Raw genomic sequence first — 24,022 nt, forward strand, 5'->3', positions numbered from 1 at the left:
GTTTCCCCCACAGTCCAAAGACATGTGCTATAGGTGAATTGAATAAACTAAATTGTCCGTAGTGTATGTGTCTGAATAAGTGTGCATAGATGTGCAGCTGGAAGAGCATCTGCTGTGTAAAACATATGGTGGATAAGTTGGTGGTTCATTCCTCTGTGGCGCTTCCTGATGAATAAAGGTACTAAGCTGAAGGAAAATGAATAAATGAATGTTTACCGTATTTCCTAGAATATTTTTTCTTCTGGAGAAATTCTTGTTTTATTTTGGCTAAAATAAAAGCAGTTATGTTTGTTTTGTTTTGTTTTGTTTGTTTGTTTGTTTGTAAAATATTTTTAAGGTCAATATAATTAGCCCTCTTGAGCAGTTTTTTTTTTTTTTTTGATTGTCTACTCCAGAGTTCTGCATGCGGGTCAAGTAAACCGCTAATATTTGATGTAACAGGTAGAATTATTATTCCTGTGTTATTTGCGGTTCGGTAATAAACAGGCAAGGGTGGAATGTGGGTCCAGTAGTCAATCGTTGTGCAGCATTTTAGGCAATCGTGCAGCAACTGATGGACAGCAAGCACTCGAATCTATGCTCTTATCACAACTTAAATAAAGATTTAAGCTTATCATGGTGCTATCAGTCTCTTTTCTATGTACATTACTATAAAGTCCCCACGAAATAAAATCTAACCCGGTTTTGTTAGCTTACATTGCTAATAATGGGGTGAACTATTCATCTGTGAATGTCATTAAGAAAACAAATAATAGTTTGCACTTCTAATCTTTAATTGAAATCTATAAATGCACTTCCTGTGTTTTTTTTCCAGTTAAATTGTTAGAATATGTATATCTTAGCAAATGGGTGTGGCTAATACATTTAACCATGCTGCTCCAACTGTCAGTTTTGACAACTAAACGAAGTGGTGAGGAGGAGGTGTCTGTTAGGTTGTAATAACTCTTCCCAAACACTTTCCCCAACTTACTGAATAAAACGCCTACTTTACTACATCCATTCAGCTTGCAATAGAAAAAACAAGCCACGCCCACTGTTTGCTCATTTAATATTTTATATTCACAAGTATACAAGATTTGATGGTAGCTTACCTTCTAGCATGTTGCAGAGTTTCGAGAGAGACAACCAGGAGTGATCCAATATTTTTAGCTAGTAGTGACATTGCTTGTGTATTTTGCTAATGTTATGTCTAATATATATATATATATATATATATATATATATATATATATATATATATATATATATATATATATATACACTGTAAAAAGTGATTTTTTGACCTTGTAAATAATGGAAACATTATTTAAGTATGTTTTACAAACAAATACTATTTTGTCTTTTTACTTAAAAATGGCATGTTTAATTCAGTACATTACTTGCAGTTTCTTTGTCATTTATTGTTCTAAAATACATATGTAGATTTGAATACAATCTCCTAAGTAATATTTACTTAGTGTTTGCCATCTAATCAAATCACACCAAAAAATGAACAACTCAAGTAAAATGTACTGTTCAGCAAGATAATTGATGCGCATGCGTCTTTGGCTCTGAGTTTGAAGTGGCGCGCACAGAGGAAAGGAAGAGAGACTTCACGACGGCTAAAGTGATTTTTACCACGGTAAGTTATTAATAAGCTTATTAATTAATCGAAGAATGTTTGCAGAAAAGTGTAGAGTTATTAAGCTATCTGCAGTCCCAGTGGTTTGTGCCTATACCGTTTCTTTTTTATCAAGTTACGGATGCTAAAGTGTTCATGTTAATTGCTAACAGATTTTTGGATAACGTTAAAACGTAATCTTAGTTTTGTTTTGTTTAACACACGGATAACAGAGTTAAATCATTACTAAATAAAGCTATTAATATAGTTGACGGAGTTTGCGATTTGCACCACAATCCGTTATTAGCAAACGGCATGATCTGTCGAAAACAATTGTTTTAAGTTTTATATATGACCTAATCTTGTCAGATTATTGTAAAAATGAGTTTTAACATCCGTGCAAATTTAGCTCGAGGCATTGCTATGGAAGCCCGTTCCCGCATATAAAGTCAGAATTGCGAGATATAAAGTCAGAATTGCGAGTTATAAAGTCAGAATTGCGAGATATAAAGTCAGAATTCTGAGTTATAAAGTCAGAATTGCGAGATATAAAGTCAGAATTGCGAGTTATAAAGTCAGAATTTCGAGTTATAAAGTCAGAATTGCGAGATATAAAGTCAGAATTGCGAGTTATAAAGTCAGAATTCCGAGTTATAAAGTCAGATTTCCGAGTTATAAAGTCAGAATTGCGAGATATAAAGTCAGAATTGCGAGTTATAAAGTCAGAATTCTGAGTTATAAAGTCAGAATTCTGAGTTATAAAGTCAGAATTGCGAGATATAAAGTCAGAATTCTGAGTTATAAAGTCGCAATTCCGAGTTATGGACTTTACTGTTATGGCGACTGACCATAAATGTGTGTTAAAGACTCTTTCAGGTTCTCTGCTTGTGATCTGGTATGGATTCACAGCCCAATTTTCCCAATAAAGGCCAGGAGGACACAGTATTTGGTTGACACTTTTACTGAACTGAAATATGAACTAATACAGCCCTTTTAGTTTTATCCCTGTGTACAATAGCCTGCATATGTCTGTACATATGTACACCACATGAGGGCACCCTTACAACGTGAAACAACAGCTGTAACAAAATGTAAATCATATCGTTACACATATAATACAGAAATAATAAAGAAATCTTAATTTTAGTCTTTTGGAGGAATCACACAAGCTACAGCTAGTTTCTGTTTAATGCTATTTAGACCAAATGTTGTAAGTGGCATAATTATAAAGAACAAATCCATACAAATAAATAGACAGCCTAGTTTAACTAGCCTATATTTTCTTTTTAAAAGCGTGATAAACAATAAACAGTTGGATATAGGCTTTATGTTGTGATTATGGGCTAATGTGAGTCTTTAACACTCCATTTATGGTCAGTCGCCATAACAGGAAACTCCTTAATAACTCGCAATTCTGACTTAATATCTCGCAATTCTGACTTTATAACTCGCAATTCTGACTTTATAACTCAGAATTCTGACTTTATAACTCGCAATTCTGACTTTATAACTCAGAATTCTGACTTTATAACTCGGAATTGCGACTTAACTCAGAATTCTGACTTTAGAATTTTTTTTATTTCATTTTATTTATTAAATTTTTTTTTATTTAGTGGCGGGAACGGGCTTCCATACATTGCCCTGTCGTGTTCAAGCATTCTGTCCCAGAAAAGTTCGAGCTGCCGAAATTTAATAATCACCCTGTTTTTCGCGTATTAATAGGATTAAGCTTAGTTTTTAAAATGCACTTGTAAAAGGCAAATATTACCTTGAACTTTATTTATATTGTTTACCTATACTATCGGGTATAATAGCTATATATAGAAATCGATAAGGTGACTGTACTGCACACTTTTGCATTTACACAAGTCTAAATGCTTGTTTAAATAAATCTTAATTACTTAACAATCAACCTTACATAAGTTGTAAAGCCTGTATTTTGTTTCATGATGTTCTTTTACTGACCAATATCTACTTTACACGTGGTTGATATTTGCAAGTAGTTAAAAATTAATTCTGACATAAACATTTCTTACATTCTTTTACAGATATTGCACTCAGTATTCAAGCTAATGCAAGGTAAGTTGGCAATACTTTATTACAGCACACCTCACAGATAGGTAGCAATAAGTATGCATTCACATGTGCATCGTTTGTTAACTTTAGGTGCTGGAGAATGAGGTGGTTATGTAAAAAATGCAGCTTTCAGTCAAACCGAAGACTACAGCTATTAAAACACTTAAGGCTCAAACATGGAAATGCAGGCCGTCAATCATCAATACCATGTCTTTATGCAGATTGTCCTTGTTCATTTAAAACATTTAATGCCCTTCAGATACACTTATCCCGAAACCACACGGAATCAGACAAACCAAGCGAGGTGCTGTCATTTAGTTGTCTAAAATGCAGTGCAACTCCATTCTCTTCGGAGAAGCAATATTTTGAACACCTTAGAAGCCATATGAGGAGGTATGAGGTAATGACATGTGTGTTCAAAAACTGCAGCTTCAGTACCAACATTTATTCAACCTTTGCGACTCATAAACACAGGAAACACAATACACACTCCATTGAAGATTTTAAAACTGAAGTCTTGAAAAAATACCCAAATCCTGCTGCTTTTCAAAATGATCTAGAGGTCTCTGATGATGACACAGAACTTGATGAAACTTTGGTTGATGCAGGAGAGAACTTACTTGAAGTTGTAAAGAAGAAGTTTGGACAACTTCTTCTAAAGTTGCAAAGTAATTTCAATGTGTCCGGCAAGTGTATTGATCAAATTGTAGATGACCTTCAGTTCCTATCTTCCGCTGCATCTGCTCCAGTTTTGAAAGATGTTGTTGAGTCCACTTTGAAGAAACATAACTGTGAAGTACATTCAGCGGTTATCTCAGATTTGGTAAAAAATCTTTGTGAATCACACCCTTTAAGTTCAGCTCTAGGGAAAGATGGCCCTTTTTCAACGTCATTTAAGAGGTCACAATTCATGAAAGCACATTTTTCAGTCGTTGAACCAGTAGAATACATACTACACAATAAAGACAACAGAACATTCCAGTATGTCCCAATACTTCAGTCGTTATTGCAAATCTTGAAGAATGTAGAAGAAAAAGACTTGGTCACTCAAAGAAAATCTGGATGTGCATCACAATACCAGTCTTTCCAAGATGGATCTCACTTCAGTAAAAATTATTTTTTGGCTGGAGATGAGGATAGATTAAGTCTTATTCTGTATATCGATGATTTCGAAGTGTGCAACCCCTTGGGAACTTCCCGCAAGATCCACAAAGTTACGGCCGTCTATTGGGTGTTAGGAAACTTTCCAGCACATGCACGATCAACACTAGCTTCTATCAATTTAGCTATTCTGTGCAAAGCAGATGACACAAAGCGATTTGGATATCAGAAAGTTTTAGAGCCACTCCTGACAGATCTTCAAAGCTTGGAAAAAGATGGTATTTTTATTCCAAGTTTAGGAAAAATCATGAAAGGCACTGTGGTGAGCGTGGTGGCTGATAATTTGGGAGCCCATTCTTTGGGAGGATTCGTTGAAAACTTCACAGGATCTAATGTCTGCAGATTTTGTCTTGGAGAAAGGTCCCAGTTTCAGACCACAGATGTAAGATCTGGACTTTTTCAGAGGAGAGATAAAGAGCAGCACACTCTGCATGTTGAGACGGCTATGTCAAGTCCTATTTCCACTCATTGCTATGGTGTAAAAAAACAGTGTGCACTGTCTGAAAAACTACAACATTTTCATGTAACATCTGGTTACCCACCAGATGTGTTACATGACCTTCTTGAAGGTGTCGTTCCATTGGAACTGGCATTGTCATTTCAAGACTTCATCAAGAAGAGATATTTTTCTCTTGTGGAGCTCAATACTTGCATTCAACAGTTCCCTTATAAGTGGAGTGACCAAACAAATCGTCCACATGTGATTCCTAGTCATTTTGCCACAAAAAGAACTGTAGGAGGGAATGCACACGAAAATTGGTGTCTGTTGCGTCTGTTGCCTCTCATAATAGGTTTGAAAGTACCTGAGGATGATGAAGTATGGCAGATGTTAATGACCCTTAAAGACATCGTGGAACTTGCAGTGGCCCCAGTGCATACTGAGCAGAGCATCTGCTACCTTGCCACTTTAATATCTGAGCACCGAAACAGATATCTGGAAGTTTTTCCTCAAGAAAAGCTCCTCCCCAAACACCACTTTCTCGAACACTACCCTGAGCTTATTCAGGAATTTGGTCCTTTGGCAGCCCTGTGGACCATGAGATTTGAAGCTAAACATAGCTTTTTTAAAAAAATTGTCAGACAAACAGGCTGTTTCAGGAACATACTGCTGTCCCTTGCAAAAAAACACCAGCTCATGGTTGCATTGCATCTCCATGATTCAAATGTGACAAAGTCATCACTTTCAGTCACAACAACTTCACAAGTCTCTGTGGATGTGCTAAAGGATGGAATAAAAGATTTGGTGCAACACAGGTATCCACATGTCACAGTGGTGCATGTTGCAAACAATATGCACTTCTCAGGCACCAACTACAAACCAGGGATGTTGCTATGTCATGGCTTTACTGCAGATTTGCCAGACTTTTCTGAGGTGTTACAGATTATTTTGGTTTGTAATGAACTGGCCTTTGTTGTCAGACTACTAAGCACATGGTATAACGAGCACTTTAGGAGCTATGAGTTGGAACACACAGGCAACATTCAGATACTGGAGCAAAAAGAAATGGTAGACTACTATCCTCTGGCTGCATACACTGTTGCAGGAAGACGACTAACTACCTTAAAGCACTACATTACTCCTTCTGTTTAGGTAAATGATTATCAAAGTTAATATTGTACTTAATTCATATTGTAATAAATTGTTCATTTATTTTTTTGTATCTGTTGCAGATGTGCACCCCAGCAAAGCTGCGATTAGTTTTTGGAGAGAATGATGTTCGCAAATTGGTTCTGCCCTCAGGCATCCCCAGTACTCTCCAGGAGCTCAAAAGTATAATCCAAGAAACATTCAGTATTCCAGAATGCTTTACTTTGATGTATGAAGACATGGAATTTGGGGGACAGTTTTTCAATTTGGACTCAGTAGATGATGTGCAGGATAAATGTACTCTAAAAGTAGTACAAACTGAACCCATCACCCTAAATATGGTTGCTATGAATAGATCAACTCTACCAACAGAGTCTGATGCCAGGTCATGCAGTTCTCAGGACACTGTTGGGCTGACTCCTGTAAGTGACACTTACCTTTCTTCTGACTCCACATCCAGCGGATCTCAGGACACTGTTCTTTTATCGTCCTCTGAGACTACCACATCATGCCGTTCTCAAGGATGGCCAACAAAGTTTATAGTACCTACTTTCTCCTTTGATACTGAGCTCTTGCTTTCAGATGGAAACAAAGCCTACCAAAAGGACGGCACTCTCTTGAACAATCATAGAGTGACAAGTAGTGTCCTTGAGACGCTAGCAGAGACAATATTTTGTTACACTGCATATCCAACAGGTGTCCAAATTATGAATGTAGTGGAGATGTTGATTGAAAAGTATCCATGCCTCAAAGAGCCAGGGTCCTTTAATGGACAATATGGGTGGCAACAAAGGATTAAATATAAAATGGGAAATTATCGAGCCAAATTAAGAGGTAGCCAGCTTTCTTGCCCAGAGCTTGAGGTGAACCAGAAAAGGAAGACAAATGAAAACCCTACTCCAAAAGGCTTCAAAAGACCTAGGAAGGCTGAAGTAAATTACTTGCCACCATTTCCATTTGGGGAAACAGGAGAAAGTTTGGAGAAGTAGAGACTAGATCTCCTTAATGAAATTAGGAAGAAAAACAACAAAAACATCATTGGCGAGAAAATGGAGAAGACTTTCTCCTATCGAAGAACAGAAGTAGTTAAGGACTGCCCTGCTGTTAAAGATTTCATGGAGAGATGGCCAGCCCTTTTCTGTGAATCTGAGGTAAACTTCACTTCTTTTCTTTGTTGGCATAATATGCAGTGATTTCAAATATAAATTTTTTGAAGTGCAATACAAAAATTTACCAGTGCACTCAACTCTAATCATCACTTGATTGTGTTACATTTTATTTTCTGTTTTAGATCAAGAATGAATTTAGAAGAATCACCACAATTTCCTTGGAGCGTACATTCTTGGAAAAGCTGGACTTCTATACTCCAAAACTCCTGGCTTTGTTTGAGATGAAGGGTGGGGTTGCTGGCATAAGAATTAGACATTTGCTGGATTCACTCAGCCAGGTAAAATGTAAATTTTGTTTACAATTGTGAATCACTTATGGGATGGTATGCTGCTTCCTGACTCTGTAAATATGTTGTTATATGTAGATGTATACACATTTAATGTTCGCTGCATTTTACTTCTGTTTTTAACAGCAAGAAGATAGGCTTGAAGATAGGCGAGACGTTGTGATTCGCTGCCTCCTGTCTTTCCTTGGAGAATCAGCTGAGGAGCTCATTGAAGACCACCAGGTATTACAGTTCAATTAAATTCAAATTTATTTGTATAGTACTTTTTACAGTGTACAATGTTACAAGGCAGCTTTACAAAACACACATTGTTGAATGATCAATAAATTGAAACAAATCAAAGAAAAAGTAATAATCAATTATTAGTCTAGTGCTGACTTTGTTTGAAGTCCTTACATGGCCTGGCGTCGTCAAGTCTTGGGTCATCTAACGTCATACTGGGAGGCGGGGTCCAGACATGGATATACAATAATTAGTGTAGCAGCTAGCAGTTAGCTAGCTACATACACAGCTACATCCATTTCTATTTTTCCTTGATTTTTGGATGTAGACAGTAGTGGTTTGACTGATATACTGTATTTGTTTTCTGCATATTTGAACCCTGTCAAGCACTGACGATGATGCTGAGATCCATGTTTTTATACTGAGGAAAATTGAAAGGCTTATACACCATTGTTACAAAACTTATAGAACACCCAGTGATGGTCAAGAAGGCAGCACCATACATTTAAATGTCAGGTGTATGTAAAATTTTAGACAGGATTTCCAGTGTAAATTGTTATTTTGTATATATTTCTTATCTTTCATTTATATATTGTCTATAGAAACCATTCAAATGTTTCCCAAAAGACATAATAATTTACACTAATTATCATTTCCAGAGGTTTACACCCTCCTGACTCTAAATGTACAGTGTTATCTTTATTAGCATCACTAAATGTTTCTATCTACTGTAATAATTGTGTATGAGTCTCATTATTGTGTTCAATGTAAAAGTATTACTTAACAGCATACAGATACTGCTGAAGAAACTGCATATTGGGTTTAAATATGCAGAAAATGCTAAATATACTGAAGACTAGTGGACAGTTTGTCTCAGAACAGGAACCCATTGAGGAAAATTGAAAAAGTGATACTGTACAGTATTTTAACCACTTTGCACTGATTTGTGTATTTCACAGGATGTCAGCAGAGACATGATTAAGGATACCTTCGCCAGTCATGTCATGAAAATCATCGTCCTGAGCAGATCTGTAGAAGAGGAAGATGCCAGTAGATCTGATGTCATCATTGTCATCGAGGGAACTGAGGTGCTGCTGGGATGTAAAAATCTCACAAATGCATGTCTTTCACTCATGGGCTGCATTTACTCCCTAAACCTAAGCTATCCCCCAAAGCTGAGAAACACATTTGAAGTGTTTCAGAAAATCTTTCTTGGCCTAGATGCTTTAAAATTCTCTCCAAAGGTTAACTCTTTGCATAGAAAGCTTCTAATGTAATCTGCTAGTTGAGCACTACTTGCACTTATTTACACTACTTATGCTGTTTTACTGTTTTTTTTTTGTTTTTTTTTGCATGAAAGGTTGTTCAGAAAACAACTACAACTTCAACTACAGTACTGTTTAACATAACCATTCTTCTGGAGACTATAAATGCAGAGTTTTATTTTTTTATTTTTTGATGTTTTTGTTCCCTTAGTTTAATCTTATTGAAATTAAAGTTACCTAATGAAAGGCAGCTACTAGTTTGACATTATTTGCACTTTCACACTTTTGTATTTGATATCTGCAACTGAGATTTTTGTAAAATGTTTGTTATATTTAAAAAGGTATATTTTATGTTTATATGTTTAAATGTTTATGCATTTTAATGCATGTGTGATATTCTAAAAAAGTTTCCTGGAGTAAAATGCACTATAGTGCATCTGATGCTCTCATCTGTTAAGGAATCTCATAGAAATAAAAGTATTCAAGTAAAATGTATGTCTGTTATTTTGTTGACCACCATTTAAATACATCAACAACATCAAATAATATTTAAAGTAAAGGTTACTCAAAATTTTAAATAAGATAACTAGGATTATTGTGTAAAAAAAAAAAACATTTATAAGCATTACTTAAGTAAAATATATAAACAAACAGTCAATACAGTTTACTGGGAAATTCCAAGTAAACTTTACTTGAGATTTTCTAATTAAAGCTACAGTTCCTTGTGTTTAGTTTTTACTTGGGAATTCTATTGAAATTACTCACATTTTCTAAGTGAAAAAACTTTCCTAACTTTTTTTAAGTAAATCCTACTCCAAATTTTTTTCAGTGTATACACACACACACACACACACACACACATATACATATATACATATATATATATATATATATATATATATATATATATATATATATATATATATATATATATATATATATAAACATTTTTTTTTCCCAGGGTAATCTAGTACTATTCTTGCAATCTTGCATCTAGCGCCACTAGCAAGAGAGACAACTGTGTTTCATTTAAAATTTGATTTTAATTATTTTACATTTTCCTTTATATGTAATTTATGAAATGTGTTGCTGTATTAGGCGGCGCAGTGGGTAGTGCTGTCGCCTCACAGCAAGGAGGTCACTGGTTCGAGCCTCAGTTGGTCAGTTGGCATGTCCCTGTTTTCCCCCACAGTCCAAAGACATGCGCAATGGGTGAATTAGGTAAACTAAATTATCTGTGGTGTATGTGTGTGAATGAGAGTGTATGGGTGTTTTCCAGTGATGGGTTGTAGCTGGAAGGGCATTTGCTGCATAAAAAAAATATATGCTGGATAAGTTGGCGGTTCAATAAACTGTGGCGACCCCAGATTAATAAACGAACTAAGCCGAAAAGAAAATGATTGAATGTATTAAAATAGTTATCTTTTTCTGTTAAATATATTCTTGCAGCAAAAAAAATAAATACATGCAAATCTACGTATCATGCGGGTGCAGTTCAGGTCGTGATGTTTACGTCAAAAGGGTAGGATCGGGTACAGAATGATATTATTGCTGCTGTTGGTTTACGGTTCGGGTGTGCTTTTAATTATTGTGGGTTTACCAAAAAGCACCCATGCAGGACTCTACACTGTTATACAATGACTCCTAGTAAACCAAATAAAGCCTTTAAACTGTTTTTTAAGTTGACTACTAGTATTTTAAAAAATATCTAGTAAAATAATGTGTACTGTTATCATGGCAAAGAAATCACTTATTAGAAATGAGTTATTAAAACTATTATGTTTAGAAATATGTCATAAAAATCTTTCCTCTGCTAAACAGAAATTGGGGGGAAATATATAGGAGGGCTAATAATTCAGGAGGACTAATAATTCTGACTTCAACTATATATAAAAACAGACCAGTGTGCAACTAATAAATAATTCATTCACGTCATACTATATCATCGAAATCTTTACATACTTTTGAAAATGCAGTGTTTACTTGGCTTGATAACTGCTCAGTGTCCCAGTTACATCACATATAATTTCATTTGGCAGACACTGTCATCTAAAGTAATGAAAGCAATGAAAGAACAACAACATGTAAATAATATGACGTTCCCTAATGCACTACACAATTTATATTTACATATATGACAGGGTTGGACATCTCAAAAGCTTTGTTTTTAGATGAATCACTCAGATGATGACTTCAGAATTCCAGAAGTGTTTTACATTTAATGTACTAGTAAGAGCCAACGCAAATAATGGGACTCGTATGGGTAAAAAGCCTTTGCCCTCGAGCCAAAGTGCCAAAATCAAGCTTTGTTTCCACTGTCAGACCAGTGCAGCACTAAAACTCACTCTTAACAGAGCTATCTGAAGCAAACGTCTCACAAACCCACTATTTTAGCAGTGAAGGGAAAAGTAGATCTGACAGAAGAAGACATTAATCACGATTCCCCATCAGATCACAAAGTTATTTCTGACACTCGCTAATGTTTGAAAGTGACTTTTACAGTAAAAATCATGACAGTTAAAAAGTGTTGACATTAGCGGCTATAGTTTGCCATAAAACATGGCTCCTGACTCTGCTACCTTTTTAATCATTATGTCAAAGAATCTCTGACTGTTGATCCATAGGAAGGCCAGAGGAGGCATGCGTGACATTTCAAAATTAATTACAAAGAAACACCAATCATCACAATGAATCAAACATGTCAATCTGAAGAACAAAGGATCATTTCCTTCAACAAGATTGTGGTCACATTTTTATATTAAGCAGAGCTTAAAATTGTGCCCAAAATTTAACCTATGTGACCTCATAATATATTTGGGAGCATTTGTGCGACTGCATACGATGTTTGTAGTGCAATCTGTTTAGATTTTTTTTCTTTTTTAACGTGATGATTCAGTCTTCCCTGCCACTATATTGGTTCATATTAGCTGTCAATCACTTTCTGCTGTCAGATAACAGGGAGTTTTTTGACCGCGGGAAATGCAAACGGCTGAAAAGTACACAGGTTTGCAAACCCATGTAAAGTTACAAATAATGGCGCCGATGATAGCGATCATATGGTGAATGTTGATATGACAGCCGAAATCAATCAACGGTTTTTAGAGAGAGTGCTGAAAGACTCAGAGTGGATGAGCTGTTTAATGGCCCGAATCTTGATGCGTTCCATTCACTGAATGTTCAGTGCAAATTGAATTATTTGATAGATAAATAGATTGGAGTTATTGCACAAACATTACAGAGTTAGTTTTACAGAGTAAAAAGTCATTAAGAGTTAAGTCATTACAGAGTTAGTTTGATAGTTCTTTCTAAAGTTTGTTGGTCCCGATTGATGATGTTTTCAAATACAATAAATAAGTTAATATACAATTTGTAGTGGTGCTCATTCATTTTTGGTGGATGCTAGGGTTGGGCGATGTTAACCAATTCGGCATCGTTCGATGTCTAATGTTAACATCGAGATAGACGATGGCATTGTCATCGTAGGCGGAAGTAAATTAATTAATTACTTCATAACTAATTATATATTTGTGGCCTACCGTTTCGACTACCTGACCAGCATGGTCTTCGTTTTACCCATAACCAAATCATAAATATATAAACATAAGTTACACACAAATTACATGTGTAACAACAAACCAGTCAATCACTTTTTCCGCAGGACTATGGCATGATTAGGCAGAGTGATCTGTGTCGTTATATTGGCGTCGACAAACTTTGTTTTGTAAAAAAAAGTGCACAATTAACAGGAACCAACCAATGGTATCTGAGGTTTTCACTAAAATTACTAAGTACAAGCGTGAAAGCGAAAGATTGAAGCAGTGTACTGAGGCATGCACTGCTTTCTGGGGTGTCTGCTGAAGTCAGCACGTGCATAGCCTACACTGCAGTACATAACAGAGTGTGTTTGTGTGGTCATGTAATGCACGTTTTCAACGATATAGAGTGAATGGAGGGCTCTTCAGAAATGCTAAATAAAACGTCAGTGTGGAAATGGATTGTTTTCGTTCTAAAATGCCATTTTAAAACTAACACGTATTAGTGTAAACGGAGCCTAAGTGTGTATTGTTTGAGAGCAAGTTGCTGCAGCGACAGGGGCAGCAACCATAGTGGGTGCTCCTACATTTTTTCTGGTGCTCCTAAATTTTCTCTACCAAGTAAAAAGGTCCATTTCAAGGCCTGTTAATATACAATTATCACTTATTATAGTTAATAAACCATTAACTATGACTTTAGCCTGAAACTTCTCTAAAATGCAGCTTATAAATACTTATTAAGGTATTTGTTAGGTTTAGGTATAAGGTAGAATTAAGAATGTAGAATAAGATCATGCACAATATGTGCTTTATAAGTACTAATAAACCACTAGTTAGTGAGAACTGGCCCAAAATATTCACAGAATAGCTCTGAATTAAAATGTTGCCCTATGTGGCTGAAAAAAAAAAGAATTTCCTATGCCATTACCCCTCACATCAAACCACTTTTTGAACAGTGAAGTACAGAAAGAAACCACTCATTAAAACATCTACTATACAGTATGTGACTTGAGTGAAATACAAGGAAACTGGCTAATTAATAGAAACGATCGACCTTGGAGTCATATACATTTTTGAAGTCTCCGCTCTGACCTCCTCACTTTTGATAAGTTAGAAGGATGAAAAATTAGGACAGAGAGAAAGTAAGAGAGGGAGAGAAAAAGAGAGCGGTTTACATAAACTGCACATCAGCTGCTTGAAGAAGTTTTCGACACACCAAATAGATGATATTTCATGCCTCTTGGCCCATGCTACAAGAATAATCACTTCCAAACAACCCGTAAACATTCGAGTCGAAAGCAGCCGTAAGGACTATGCCATTCTTACCCCTTCGGTCCTTCCAGCCATGAAGAAGGCACCTCAGGATCCAGACCACGGGCTTCTGTCTCAACTAATCAATCCACATGGTAAGCAGTCTTTTCAGGCTTTAAAAGACACGCTCCGCTCATCTGTGGCCCCAAACCTCAGGAGGGGCATCAACAGTCAGCGGGTCCTGAGTGTTAGCTGTTAAAAAATAAGAAGGATAAATGAATGAAAATGTCAGCTTTCAACATAACGAGAGCCTGTGGATGAATTAATCTTGTTTGTGGAGATTACCAAATATATCTTGCTTCTATAAGTACAAAAAACACAGAGCCTTCATATTAAAACCTTTTGAGAGATAACATTTGTTCGCATGCTGTTACCAAAGTGCCATTTGTTCCTTTTGGATTTTTCTAGGGGTTCATGGAGAAGAGAGGAAAGAGGTGCTTTGATCCAGTGCTTAGCGCCCTTCCTCTGCATTTTCATATAATCCTGGTGGCTAAAGCCAGAAGCCCTTTTATCTGATACTGCCAGCGCAGGTGGGATCGATAACGCCTTGGCCTGCGACTGTGAGACAGTTCCTGGATCACAGCCCTCTTCCATCCTAACTCCTATTGATCTTCATTACTTCCACAAGGACCTTGATGCCTTTCCCAAACCCTGACCAGCCATAGCAAACCAGCCCAATGTGTGCAAACTGTACTACATAGCTACATCCATAATACCCAACAGATCCAGAGGTCATAAAGTAAGATGCCACTTTTGACAGTATGTAACATAATGCTCCATAGAATGGGTCAGTCAGTGAAGTTTTAGCTTTAAAGAGCCCCTATTATGGGTTTTTGAAAATGACAATTTGGTGTGTAACGCAGCTCTAAGTGAAGTGAAATATCCAGCTAAGTCTTAAATCAGGAGAGTTTTTAAAACTATTGATTCATCTAAAAAAAAAAAGAGAGAGTTGACTCACAGTGGTTAGAATGAATCATCTTGTTAGCGAGTCTTTAGGAGATTCGGCGTGACATGGCTACGAAACATAAACCCCGCCCATTTGTTGCGCGCGCAAACCCGGGAAAATTTAAACCTGCGGCCTCGCTCACTAACACAGCAGCAAAGACAGATCCTGAAGTCATGAGTCATGAAGACGCTGTGCTTATCTGGATATTATTAGAAGTGTGAGGTGGGCGATACAATGGGCGATTCATTTGTTTGTTAAAGCTTGACAGGAACTTCAGTACACAGCTCATGGATTAGTTTTTTTCCTCCATCAACAATCCACCATGGGTGTGTGCAAAAAAAGGCCAGTTTATTAGGCACAAAGTCAAACAAAGGCAGGCTGCTGCACACTGAGGAGAAGTGCTGGTGAGCGCCACAACCCCCTGGCTGGGGATGGGATCTCTGGGCAAAGCGGAGTACAGGTAAGCCCTGAGAACATACAACACTACAAGAAAGAGGTGCCACAGCAATGATTGCAAATAGAAATTATCTACAGCTAGGGAGAAAAGGAAGAAAAGCTCTATAAAATTCATGAAATCCGACCTGGTCCCTGACACATTTCATAAGTCTAAGTAAGTAGTTGCCTCCTTGTTTACTCTAGCTTGCAAATTATGTATTTAATTGTGTTTGTTAACGGCTTGCACTGTATCAGGTTAACTTTTTATTTTCTCATATCACATCTAATGCCACGTTGAAAACGCGCTGCGTGCTGTTTTGTTTACGGATTTAAATGCGTTTGTGAGCTCGTGTTCCACTGCCGTTTGTCATTGCTTTGGCCACCGTCAGCTGTTCTTACACAAGCGCAGCAATCAAGGTTCAGGATAGTGCAGTTTTTGCCATTGTGTGGAATAATACTGAATGTGTGTAATTTTAGAATAGAGCTAGAGGTCTGCATTCCCGCGGCTGTCCCGCGGAAGCCACGGGACCCGACCAGGTCGGTAGCGGGTTTAATTTGGGACGGGAGCGGGCCGTCTAGCAATATCACTCCCGACTCCCGAGCGAGCACGCATATGTATGTGTGTAAATGAAATAGCGCGGGCGGGAGCGGGATTCAAAATTTTGTCCCGCGCAGATCTCTAAATAGAGCAATGTGCTGGTGTTAAACTGCACTGCTTTCGGGGGTGAGGAGTCTAAGTAACACTGTTGAGAACTGGGTACTGTTTACTGTGGTATTAGTAAGTTTACTACGAAGTGTGTTTCGGGCTGCGATCGGATCCTATACACCAGAGGTGGCCAACCCTGTTCCTGGAGAGCCACCTTCATGCAAATTTCAGTTGCAACCCATATCAAACACACCTGCCTGTAATTACCACATGGTGTTCAGGTCCTAATTAATTGGTTCAGGTGTGTTTGATATGGGTAGCAACTAAAATCTGCAGGAAGGTGGCTCTCCAGGAACAGGGTTGGCCACCCCTGCTATACACTCTGTTATAGCGACCCTGGGGCTTGATAAACAGTGCTGTGCATTTTACTGTCTCGCTCTGAACGCTGTCAACCAATCGCAACAGGCTGGCATTGGTCCAATCAGCGCAGATTAGCTTCGCGCTAAGGAGATGGCGCATTTTTATTTACATGGCAGATTTTGTTAGTGGAAAAAACAAACGCTTCACTAGTGAGAAACACAGACCATCTGCAGCGAAAGGATAAAGAACAAGCCTTCTCCACTCTTTACTTTCTCCTTACTTTACTTTTACTCTTTACTTTACTCTTTTACTTTCGTGGATGAGGAAACGGTGTTGTACACACTACACTGAAGATCCATCAGCCTTCATATTTAATTTAGTTTGTTAAGCGCAAAGATTTGTCTTAAAACTATTTCTGAATTCATTTTTTATTTCCAGCAAATGAATAAATGAACAATAATAACAAAGAGGGGTAAAAAGGGTTATATCCAAACACACGTCCTATTCTTATGCCTCATATGGTGTTGCATACGTCTCCAAATCCCAACAGGTGGACAAATCTACTTTTGTAATAAAAACTTTTGTTTATTAAAACAAATATAAATATACATATAATAAATAGTACTACTAATAATAACATTATACATAAGCAAATTGTCATAAAAAAACTGAAAAAGCCCTGGAGATGAGGCGTGAAGGTAGAAAATAATAATTTTTGGAATTTGTGTATTGCTGTACATCCTGTGTGTATTAAGCAATGTGTAAGTGTTTGGACCTACATAGTTGCATAACTAACGCACTCTACGCTAGATTTTAGTCCTGCTTTTAGATGGTCAATTGTGCAGTCTATTTCAGTCCCTCAAAATAGCAAAACACCAACAATGCACCTTAACACACCTACTTTTTAGACCAGCACACCTATGACTCCAGGAAGTGGTGCAAATGGATTTGCTATTTAAAAAATGTGTCATAAGACATGAAAATTACAATTGCGCTGGTCTAAAAATAGCAACAAATCAAACCAAACACATATTGCGCCTTATTGTGCCGGGTGTATGATAGGGCTCAGAATGAATGTTCAGAATGAAAAGGCATTTGTAACCATAAATTTAAACTGAGGGCCTATTAAATTGAAAGCACGCTATACTGCTCCCTGCCCCTATTCAGCTTGCATAGCCAAAGAATGATATGCTAAAATTTAAATGATGATCCTAAGAAGAGCAAGTTAGGGGGAGTATCAAAAATGAAAAAGCAATTCTATGAATGCAATAATACAGTATATAAAAAGAAAATGTGTATGTTTTTATATATGTAGCACTTATATTGGAATGTATATTTTTATATAGCACTTATATTGGAATGTATCTTTTGAGAAACTTCTTAACGATGCTCATATTGAAATAACCATTTCAAATTTGACATATTTATAGAATAAAACAATTACAATATCCAAAAAATATTGCAATTACCTTTAAAAGTATACCTTAGGTGTGCACTCTGAATGAGAAACAGCATTTTTTTTTACCTTTTTGCAAGTATTTTATTATTTTTTTTTGTGACAACAAAGTTGAAGAAGACTAATGTACTAATATCTAGTGTATCACCAATATGAAAACAACTTTGCTACATTGGAAAGCCAATTTTGGAAAGCCAAAATAAAGTGTTTTTGCTTTCACAAAGAATGTCATGGCAGCAACATCAGCAAGATTTCTTTCTTTTTGTAGACATTTGGCCAGCTCTAAAAATATTTCAACATAGTGATATAGATTTTTCGGCAGATCTGGATCAGCTCCCTCTTTGAGAAAGTTTGTGGGCGACTGAGCTTTGAAATTTTGCAGATCTTATACATACATAAACAGTTACATAACACACCAAATACAAAGAAAAGCATGTCATCACTCAGTCTTTTTAATACAGAATTAGTAGGTTTGAGGCCCGTTCACACCAAACGTTATTAACTAAAGATAACAATAAATTCATTAATTAATTCTAAAAATCATTCTTAATGTAAAACAGCAGATTTCAGACCACAGCAAGATTGTAGAGAAAATATATCTTTCGGGTATATACAGACTTATTTAACTTTTTTTTCTCAGTTAATAAATGATAAAACGCTGACAGCCTGTCAGAATCTATTGATATATAAAACGTTTGCACTATTTAAAGCTGCAGATAACATTGTGGAGAAGCTCACTGTTTGATGTTAAAGCCTCTTCATTCATTCATTCATTCATTCATTTTCCATTTGGCTTATCCTTTATTCATCAGGAGTCGCCACAGCAGAATGAACCGCCAACTTATCCAGCTTTTGTTTTACATAGCGAATGCCCTTCCAGCTGCAACCTAGCACTGGGAAACACCCAAACACCCATACACTCTTGCATTCACACACATACACTTCAGCCAATTTAGCTTGTTCAATCTACCTATTGACTGTTACTATTTAAAGTTAAGTAGGTGCAAATCACCAAAATTAAGTGCTGGCTAACAGGTTAAAATGTCCAGTTAATCAAGATTTTGATTTTAGGCCAAGTTGACCAGCCCTAGGAAGGAGTCATTGCTAAGCAAACTTAGAGTACAGTGAATGAGAGAGTACAACAAATCCTACACTGAAAAAATCCTACACTGTAAAAAATTTAGCTGGGGTGCTGGAAAAAACTTAAAATAACATTAAATGACAGAAATTTACAGTAAAATAACAGAGGATGAATTACAGAAGTTTACCAGAAATTAACATTTAAGGACATTTCTGTAATTTAATGTTTGTCATTTTGTTCGTTGTTTTATGGTAATTTTTTGTAATTTAAAGGGCCGATATTTAACTTTTTTTTCTGGCAATAAACCGTAACATTACGGATTTGTTTTGCTTAGTGTATTTATGAAATAATGAAAGAAAAACACCACAATGGTGTTTTCAAGCCTTCCATAAAAAGGAAAAAAATGTGTAAGACTGATGATGGCAGCAAGAGGAGAAAACAACATCAAATGTACTCTTAGCCCCAATGACGCTGCATTAGAAACACCTCGCAAAAGTAGTAATTCGTCTTTGTAATTTGACGCAAAGATGATATAATGCAAACAAAACACTTATAAATGGTCATACGTTTTTTAAAAATCTAAATATTAAAAACTTTTAAGGATTTAAGATTATGATGACCATTAAACACGTCATAACAGTCTTGTAAAAAGGGTCCACAGAATCCACTATATTTAGTGATTATATTACAATGATTGCAACACTGCAAATCCCTGACAATAGACTGATGCCTCATTCTAATTCTGACAAACTAAAAAAAAGCAATGCTAAAACCAAGAACAAATGTATATTTGTGTATTTACAACACTTTACCATCCAATGTACAGCTTCCAGTAATACTAGTAGTGCGACACAAAGGTCTCAGCAAAGGTTGCTTGCATTGTAGATACAGTATTCATTTGGTCAATCTATTTCACCATACCACTTCTGGGGCGATGTAAATAGGATGTCTCCTCGATATTACCATTTCACCAAGGTGACTTTCAATACTTGAAATTATTTATGCATTCACACGCTGAGCCAAATATGAGATGGTCCTGCACATAAATCTTGCTTAGTGAGCCATGACTGTCTGGATTATCGCACTCATTCCTTTTTTTCAGTGCTCATTCAATTCACCGGACCCACATAAGTTCAAAAGCGCCCTCACAGTTCTATCAAGCCATGATGTATCGCCAAAGAACCAACACGACGTGATTTGGTCAGCAGCATTACCCAGATGATAGCAAGAATAGCACCTCACTTCCATGTGGCACCTGGACACCCTGATAAAATTATGATGACCTGCAGCTAATAATTGATGATAAACTGGTCCACAGCATCTTTATGTATTAGTCAACGACTGGGGCTGTGCGTTATTCCCATCCCTCTTTCTCTCTCATTCCTCGACTGCAGCTGTGAATGCACAAGGTGAAATAAAAAGGCCGGTTAAAAGAGAGTGTGATAAACAGAAGGCACAGCAAGTAAATGAGAGCGGTTTATTGAATGGCAAAGCTCTAAGGTGCCACTCTTCCTCACTGAGTAAGGCTAATTCAATTCCCTCCCATGTCCCATCAAAGAGTGCTTAAGAGTGCGCCGGCATCAAAGCCGTGCCGGAAAATGCAGAATGATTGTAACTCAATTGTTGCCGGCCCGTCATTGATTGCACACTGGCATAAAGTCGAGTGCAAGACAAAAGACTTTCCTGTCCTTCCCTGGACTTTGTAATCACCTTTCTGATGTTTCAAGACTGTGAATCATCCACTAATGCTAATAAAGCCTGAGGGGAACCCAGCACAGGTCAAAAACGCCTCTCAGATAGAAAAAGTAACTAGGCATACTTAAAAAGCCCTCAGCTACTGTCAATGGATATGGAGAAGTAAGGCAGCTCTGTAGTAAAGAAACGCTCCACTTTTTAGGAAATAGGCTCCTTTTACAACTCCGCTAGAGTTAAAAAATGTTGAATGCATTCAGCTGATCTCTGCGGCTGGTGGGCAGCACTTTTAACTTAGCTCAGAATAAATCATTCATTCATTTTTTTCGGCTTAGTCTCTTATTTATAAGGGGTCACCAAAGTGGAATGAACCACCAATTATTCCAGCGTATGTTTTAAGCAGCAACCCAGTACTGGAAAACATCCATTCACATTTACACACACTCATACACTACGGCCAGTTTTGTTTACTCGACTCACTTATAGCCATACCTGCCAACATTTGTCATGAAAGATTATTAGAGAGGGGGTGACGTAGTGGCGCAATAGTTAGTGCTGTCGCCTCACAGCAAATGTCACTGGGGTTGCTGGTTCGAGCCTCGGCTGGGTCAGTTGGCGTTTCTGTTTGGAGTTTGCATGTTCTTCCTGCATTTGCGTGGGTGGGGGGTGAGTAGGAAATTGAAGAGTGGGGTTCCTGGTTAATAATACCAAGGTTGCCAATCCTAGGACTGTATCAAAAAGCTAAGGATCGGGGGTGGGGGATGGGTTGAAATTCCGGGAGTTTTCCAGGAGACAGAACAAAATGGGAGATGAGTCTGAAATACGGGAGACTCCCAGGAAAGCAGGTATGCATATAGCATGTCTTTAGGATGTGGGGAAAACTGGAACACCCAGTGGAAAGCTATGTGAACATTGGGAGAACATGCAAACTCAACACCAAAATACCAATTAGCCTAGCTGGAACTTGAACTAGCGACCTTCTTGCTGTGAGGCGACAGAGCTAACCACAGAGCCACTATGTTGACCCTTAATCCCTACATAAATAACTGAATTGGATTAGCCATTAACATCAAAAATTATAATTAACATCAAAAAATTCAAGAGAGTTTCAATCATTTTCCAATTTAAAGTTTGACTCTTCTGTATTTACATTATGTGCTGAGACTGACGGAAAATGAAAAGGTTCTATTTTGTAGGTAGAAATGTATAGGAACTACTCTTATTCTGACATTATAATGAAAAGAACGTGCTGCCATGGCTGCAGCCATATTTTCAGGTGCTGCGTAATATCATTGTACATGCTGCAATAAATGCGCAGGGTTCCATTAATAGTACTGTAGTAGCATATAGTTTTATAGTAAGCCGTACTATTGCATTACTTTAGTGGTTGATCCATACTGTATACCACCAAGATAGATTGACAGAATATTGATAGATTTTTATCATTTTATTATTATTATTATCTGCACTGGAAGATAATTTTAGAGTTTGGCCAATAGGTGTCATTTCCTTTTAACAGCACTGGCCACTGAAGTATTTTCCTATTTATTTATTTTCTTCCATTCCATTTGTTTAAGCATTTAAGCTACAGTATGAATTAAATGAACGAGGTATTAGGAGAATAACAAAGTATATGAAAATGACAAAATCTAAAAAAAATCCAACAGCTTCCATTTTCTTTCATGAAAGAAAGAACAAAAATCCAACGATCAAAAATCCAATGTTCGATCTGTATGGAACAAAATCAATGCCAAAAGTATTGAATTAAAAAGCTTGTTGAATATCACAAACTGAAAAAAATAATACACCGTATTAACAAGTTCTTGCATTTTAATGACTTGAATTCTAGGGTTTGTATTTTTAGGTCCTGAAATTTAACATATCTGTTTATTTAAGCTGTGAATATTTCAACGAAAAATATTTCAAACACGTTTTCATACTTAAAAATTCAATAATTCATATTCAATTTTCAGATTTCACTTACAAAATATTCAATACCCTTTAAAAATACGATGTATAATATTCAAAAGGTCATTTTCAGTTCATTTTATTTCAGTTCAAATATTCGCTTTCATAAATTCAGTGGATCAAATTCGACTGATAAAATTCAACATTACATCCGGGAACTGCAGGAGAAGCAATAGATTGCAGATTGAAGATCGCCAGCTGCTCTAGCTTTCACCAGCAGGTGGAGATGGAATAATGTAAGACTTTTAGCCCAGTAAACAGGCGAGAAAAAGGCTAATAAAGGCAAAAAAGTAGCATTTAATATAAATATCAATGCCTTGGACATTATAAACGATAAAAAGTATGAGTAAAATGAGTAAATGAGGTTTTAGTCATCTATATTTGCCCTTATGTAACGGAAGCCAGCTGGTGATCGCGTAAATCTCAGTCCTCGGATCCAGCGACAGACGTTGTTCTGCAATCTTTCTTTAGCATCCTCGGAGCTTGTCTCCCATGCCGGCTCGCTCCCTGCTCGGACCGGTGCGGTTACTTGCACATAAACCGTCTTTTGATGAATATGATGTTACACATTGTCTATCTTTATTGACTCTTTCTTCCATAGACGCGACGTATTATATTGACAGCTAAAGAATATAAACGTAAGAGAAACAGGAGAGGAAATATTATAATACAACATAGATAAACATTGACAGGGCTAAGAACAATTACGAACAAAGATATTCAAAAGCAGAGAGATTTTATGAGAATGTCACACAAAACAGTTTACTTGGAACTGTTAAACAGAGTTCAGGTATGATTTAAGGTTGGTTATGAGGCGTGTAATTTAAAATAATTTAACATAATGTGCGAATGCATTAAAGGAGCGTCTTCAGTTATTATTTAAACGCAGCTATGTCAGGATTGGGATAGGTTATATAATTTCATTATTTAAATTATGATTTTTAATATTAATATTTTATGACATGTATTTGGGCTATTGCGCTTAAATAAGTCATACGTGAGTCTAAATTAATAGTTCTATTCATCCTTTTTAGCTATCACTTTGCAATCGTCTTTCTCTTCTTTTTTTCAAATTTTTTTCTATTTATTTTAAGTGACTGAAAACTATTTGTAAATGATAAAAGAACTTTACTTCAAGGTTAGGCCAATGCATTTCTCTTTCCCATTAAAATTAGCGTAATATAAAACTTTAAGATGCTGGCAACTGCACTGGGCAACAGGCTGGA

General features: G+C 36.6%; 1 protein-coding gene and 2 long non-coding RNA genes across 6 annotated transcripts in view; 2 read left to right on the forward strand and 1 right to left on the reverse strand.

Moving 5' to 3' along the window:
- LOC147832620 (uncharacterized) overlaps window positions 1-24,022 on the reverse strand; it is a 335,349-nt gene that overhangs the window by 304,432 nt on the left and 6,895 nt on the right. For all 3 annotated transcript variants that reach the window (XR_015517061.2, XR_015945375.1, XR_015945374.1), the window contains exon 2: window positions 14,228-14,404. This is a non-coding gene — a long non-coding RNA (uncharacterized LOC147832620). The remainder of the gene's footprint in view (window positions 1-14,227; window positions 14,405-24,022) is intronic.
- LOC141379159 (uncharacterized) overlaps window positions 1-24,022 on the forward strand; it is a 136,018-nt gene that overhangs the window by 57,830 nt on the left and 54,166 nt on the right. The window lies entirely within an intron of this gene.
- Window positions 1,537-9,859, forward strand: LOC147837690 (uncharacterized). 2 transcript variants are annotated; one of them, XM_088651514.1, is made up of 6 exons: window positions 1,537-1,621; window positions 3,649-3,679; window positions 6,509-7,576; window positions 7,717-7,872; window positions 8,008-8,103; window positions 9,063-9,859. In XM_088651514.1, exons 3-6 carry the CDS (start codon window positions 7,475-7,477, stop codon window positions 9,378-9,380), a joined length of 672 nt encoding a protein of 223 aa, XP_088507640.1. In that variant the 5' UTR covers window positions 1,537-1,621; window positions 3,649-3,679; window positions 6,509-7,474; the 3' UTR covers window positions 9,381-9,859. Both variants share the same exon structure in this region; 1 of them encodes a protein (XP_088507640.1).

The sequence above is a fragment of the Danio rerio genome, chromosome 19 (assembly GCF_052040795.2).
Source record: "Danio rerio strain M-AB ecotype USA chromosome 19, GRCz13ab, whole genome shotgun sequence".
Taxonomy (NCBI): domain Eukaryota; kingdom Metazoa; phylum Chordata; class Actinopteri; order Cypriniformes; family Danionidae; genus Danio; species Danio rerio.

Excerpts from the sequence above, each read along its gene's own strand:
- LOC147837690 (XM_088651514.1), top strand. The coding sequence starts at position 7,475 with ATGGAGAAGACTTTCTCCTATCGAAGAACAGAAGTAGTTAAGGACTGC. Across the intron at positions 7,577-7,716 it reads CCCTTTTCTGTGAATCTGAG|ATCAAGAATGAATTTAGAAG; the intron begins GTAAACTTCACT and ends TTTCTGTTTTAG. Across the intron at positions 8,104-9,062 it reads AGCTCATTGAAGACCACCAG|GATGTCAGCAGAGACATGAT; the intron begins GTATTACAGTTC and ends TGTATTTCACAG.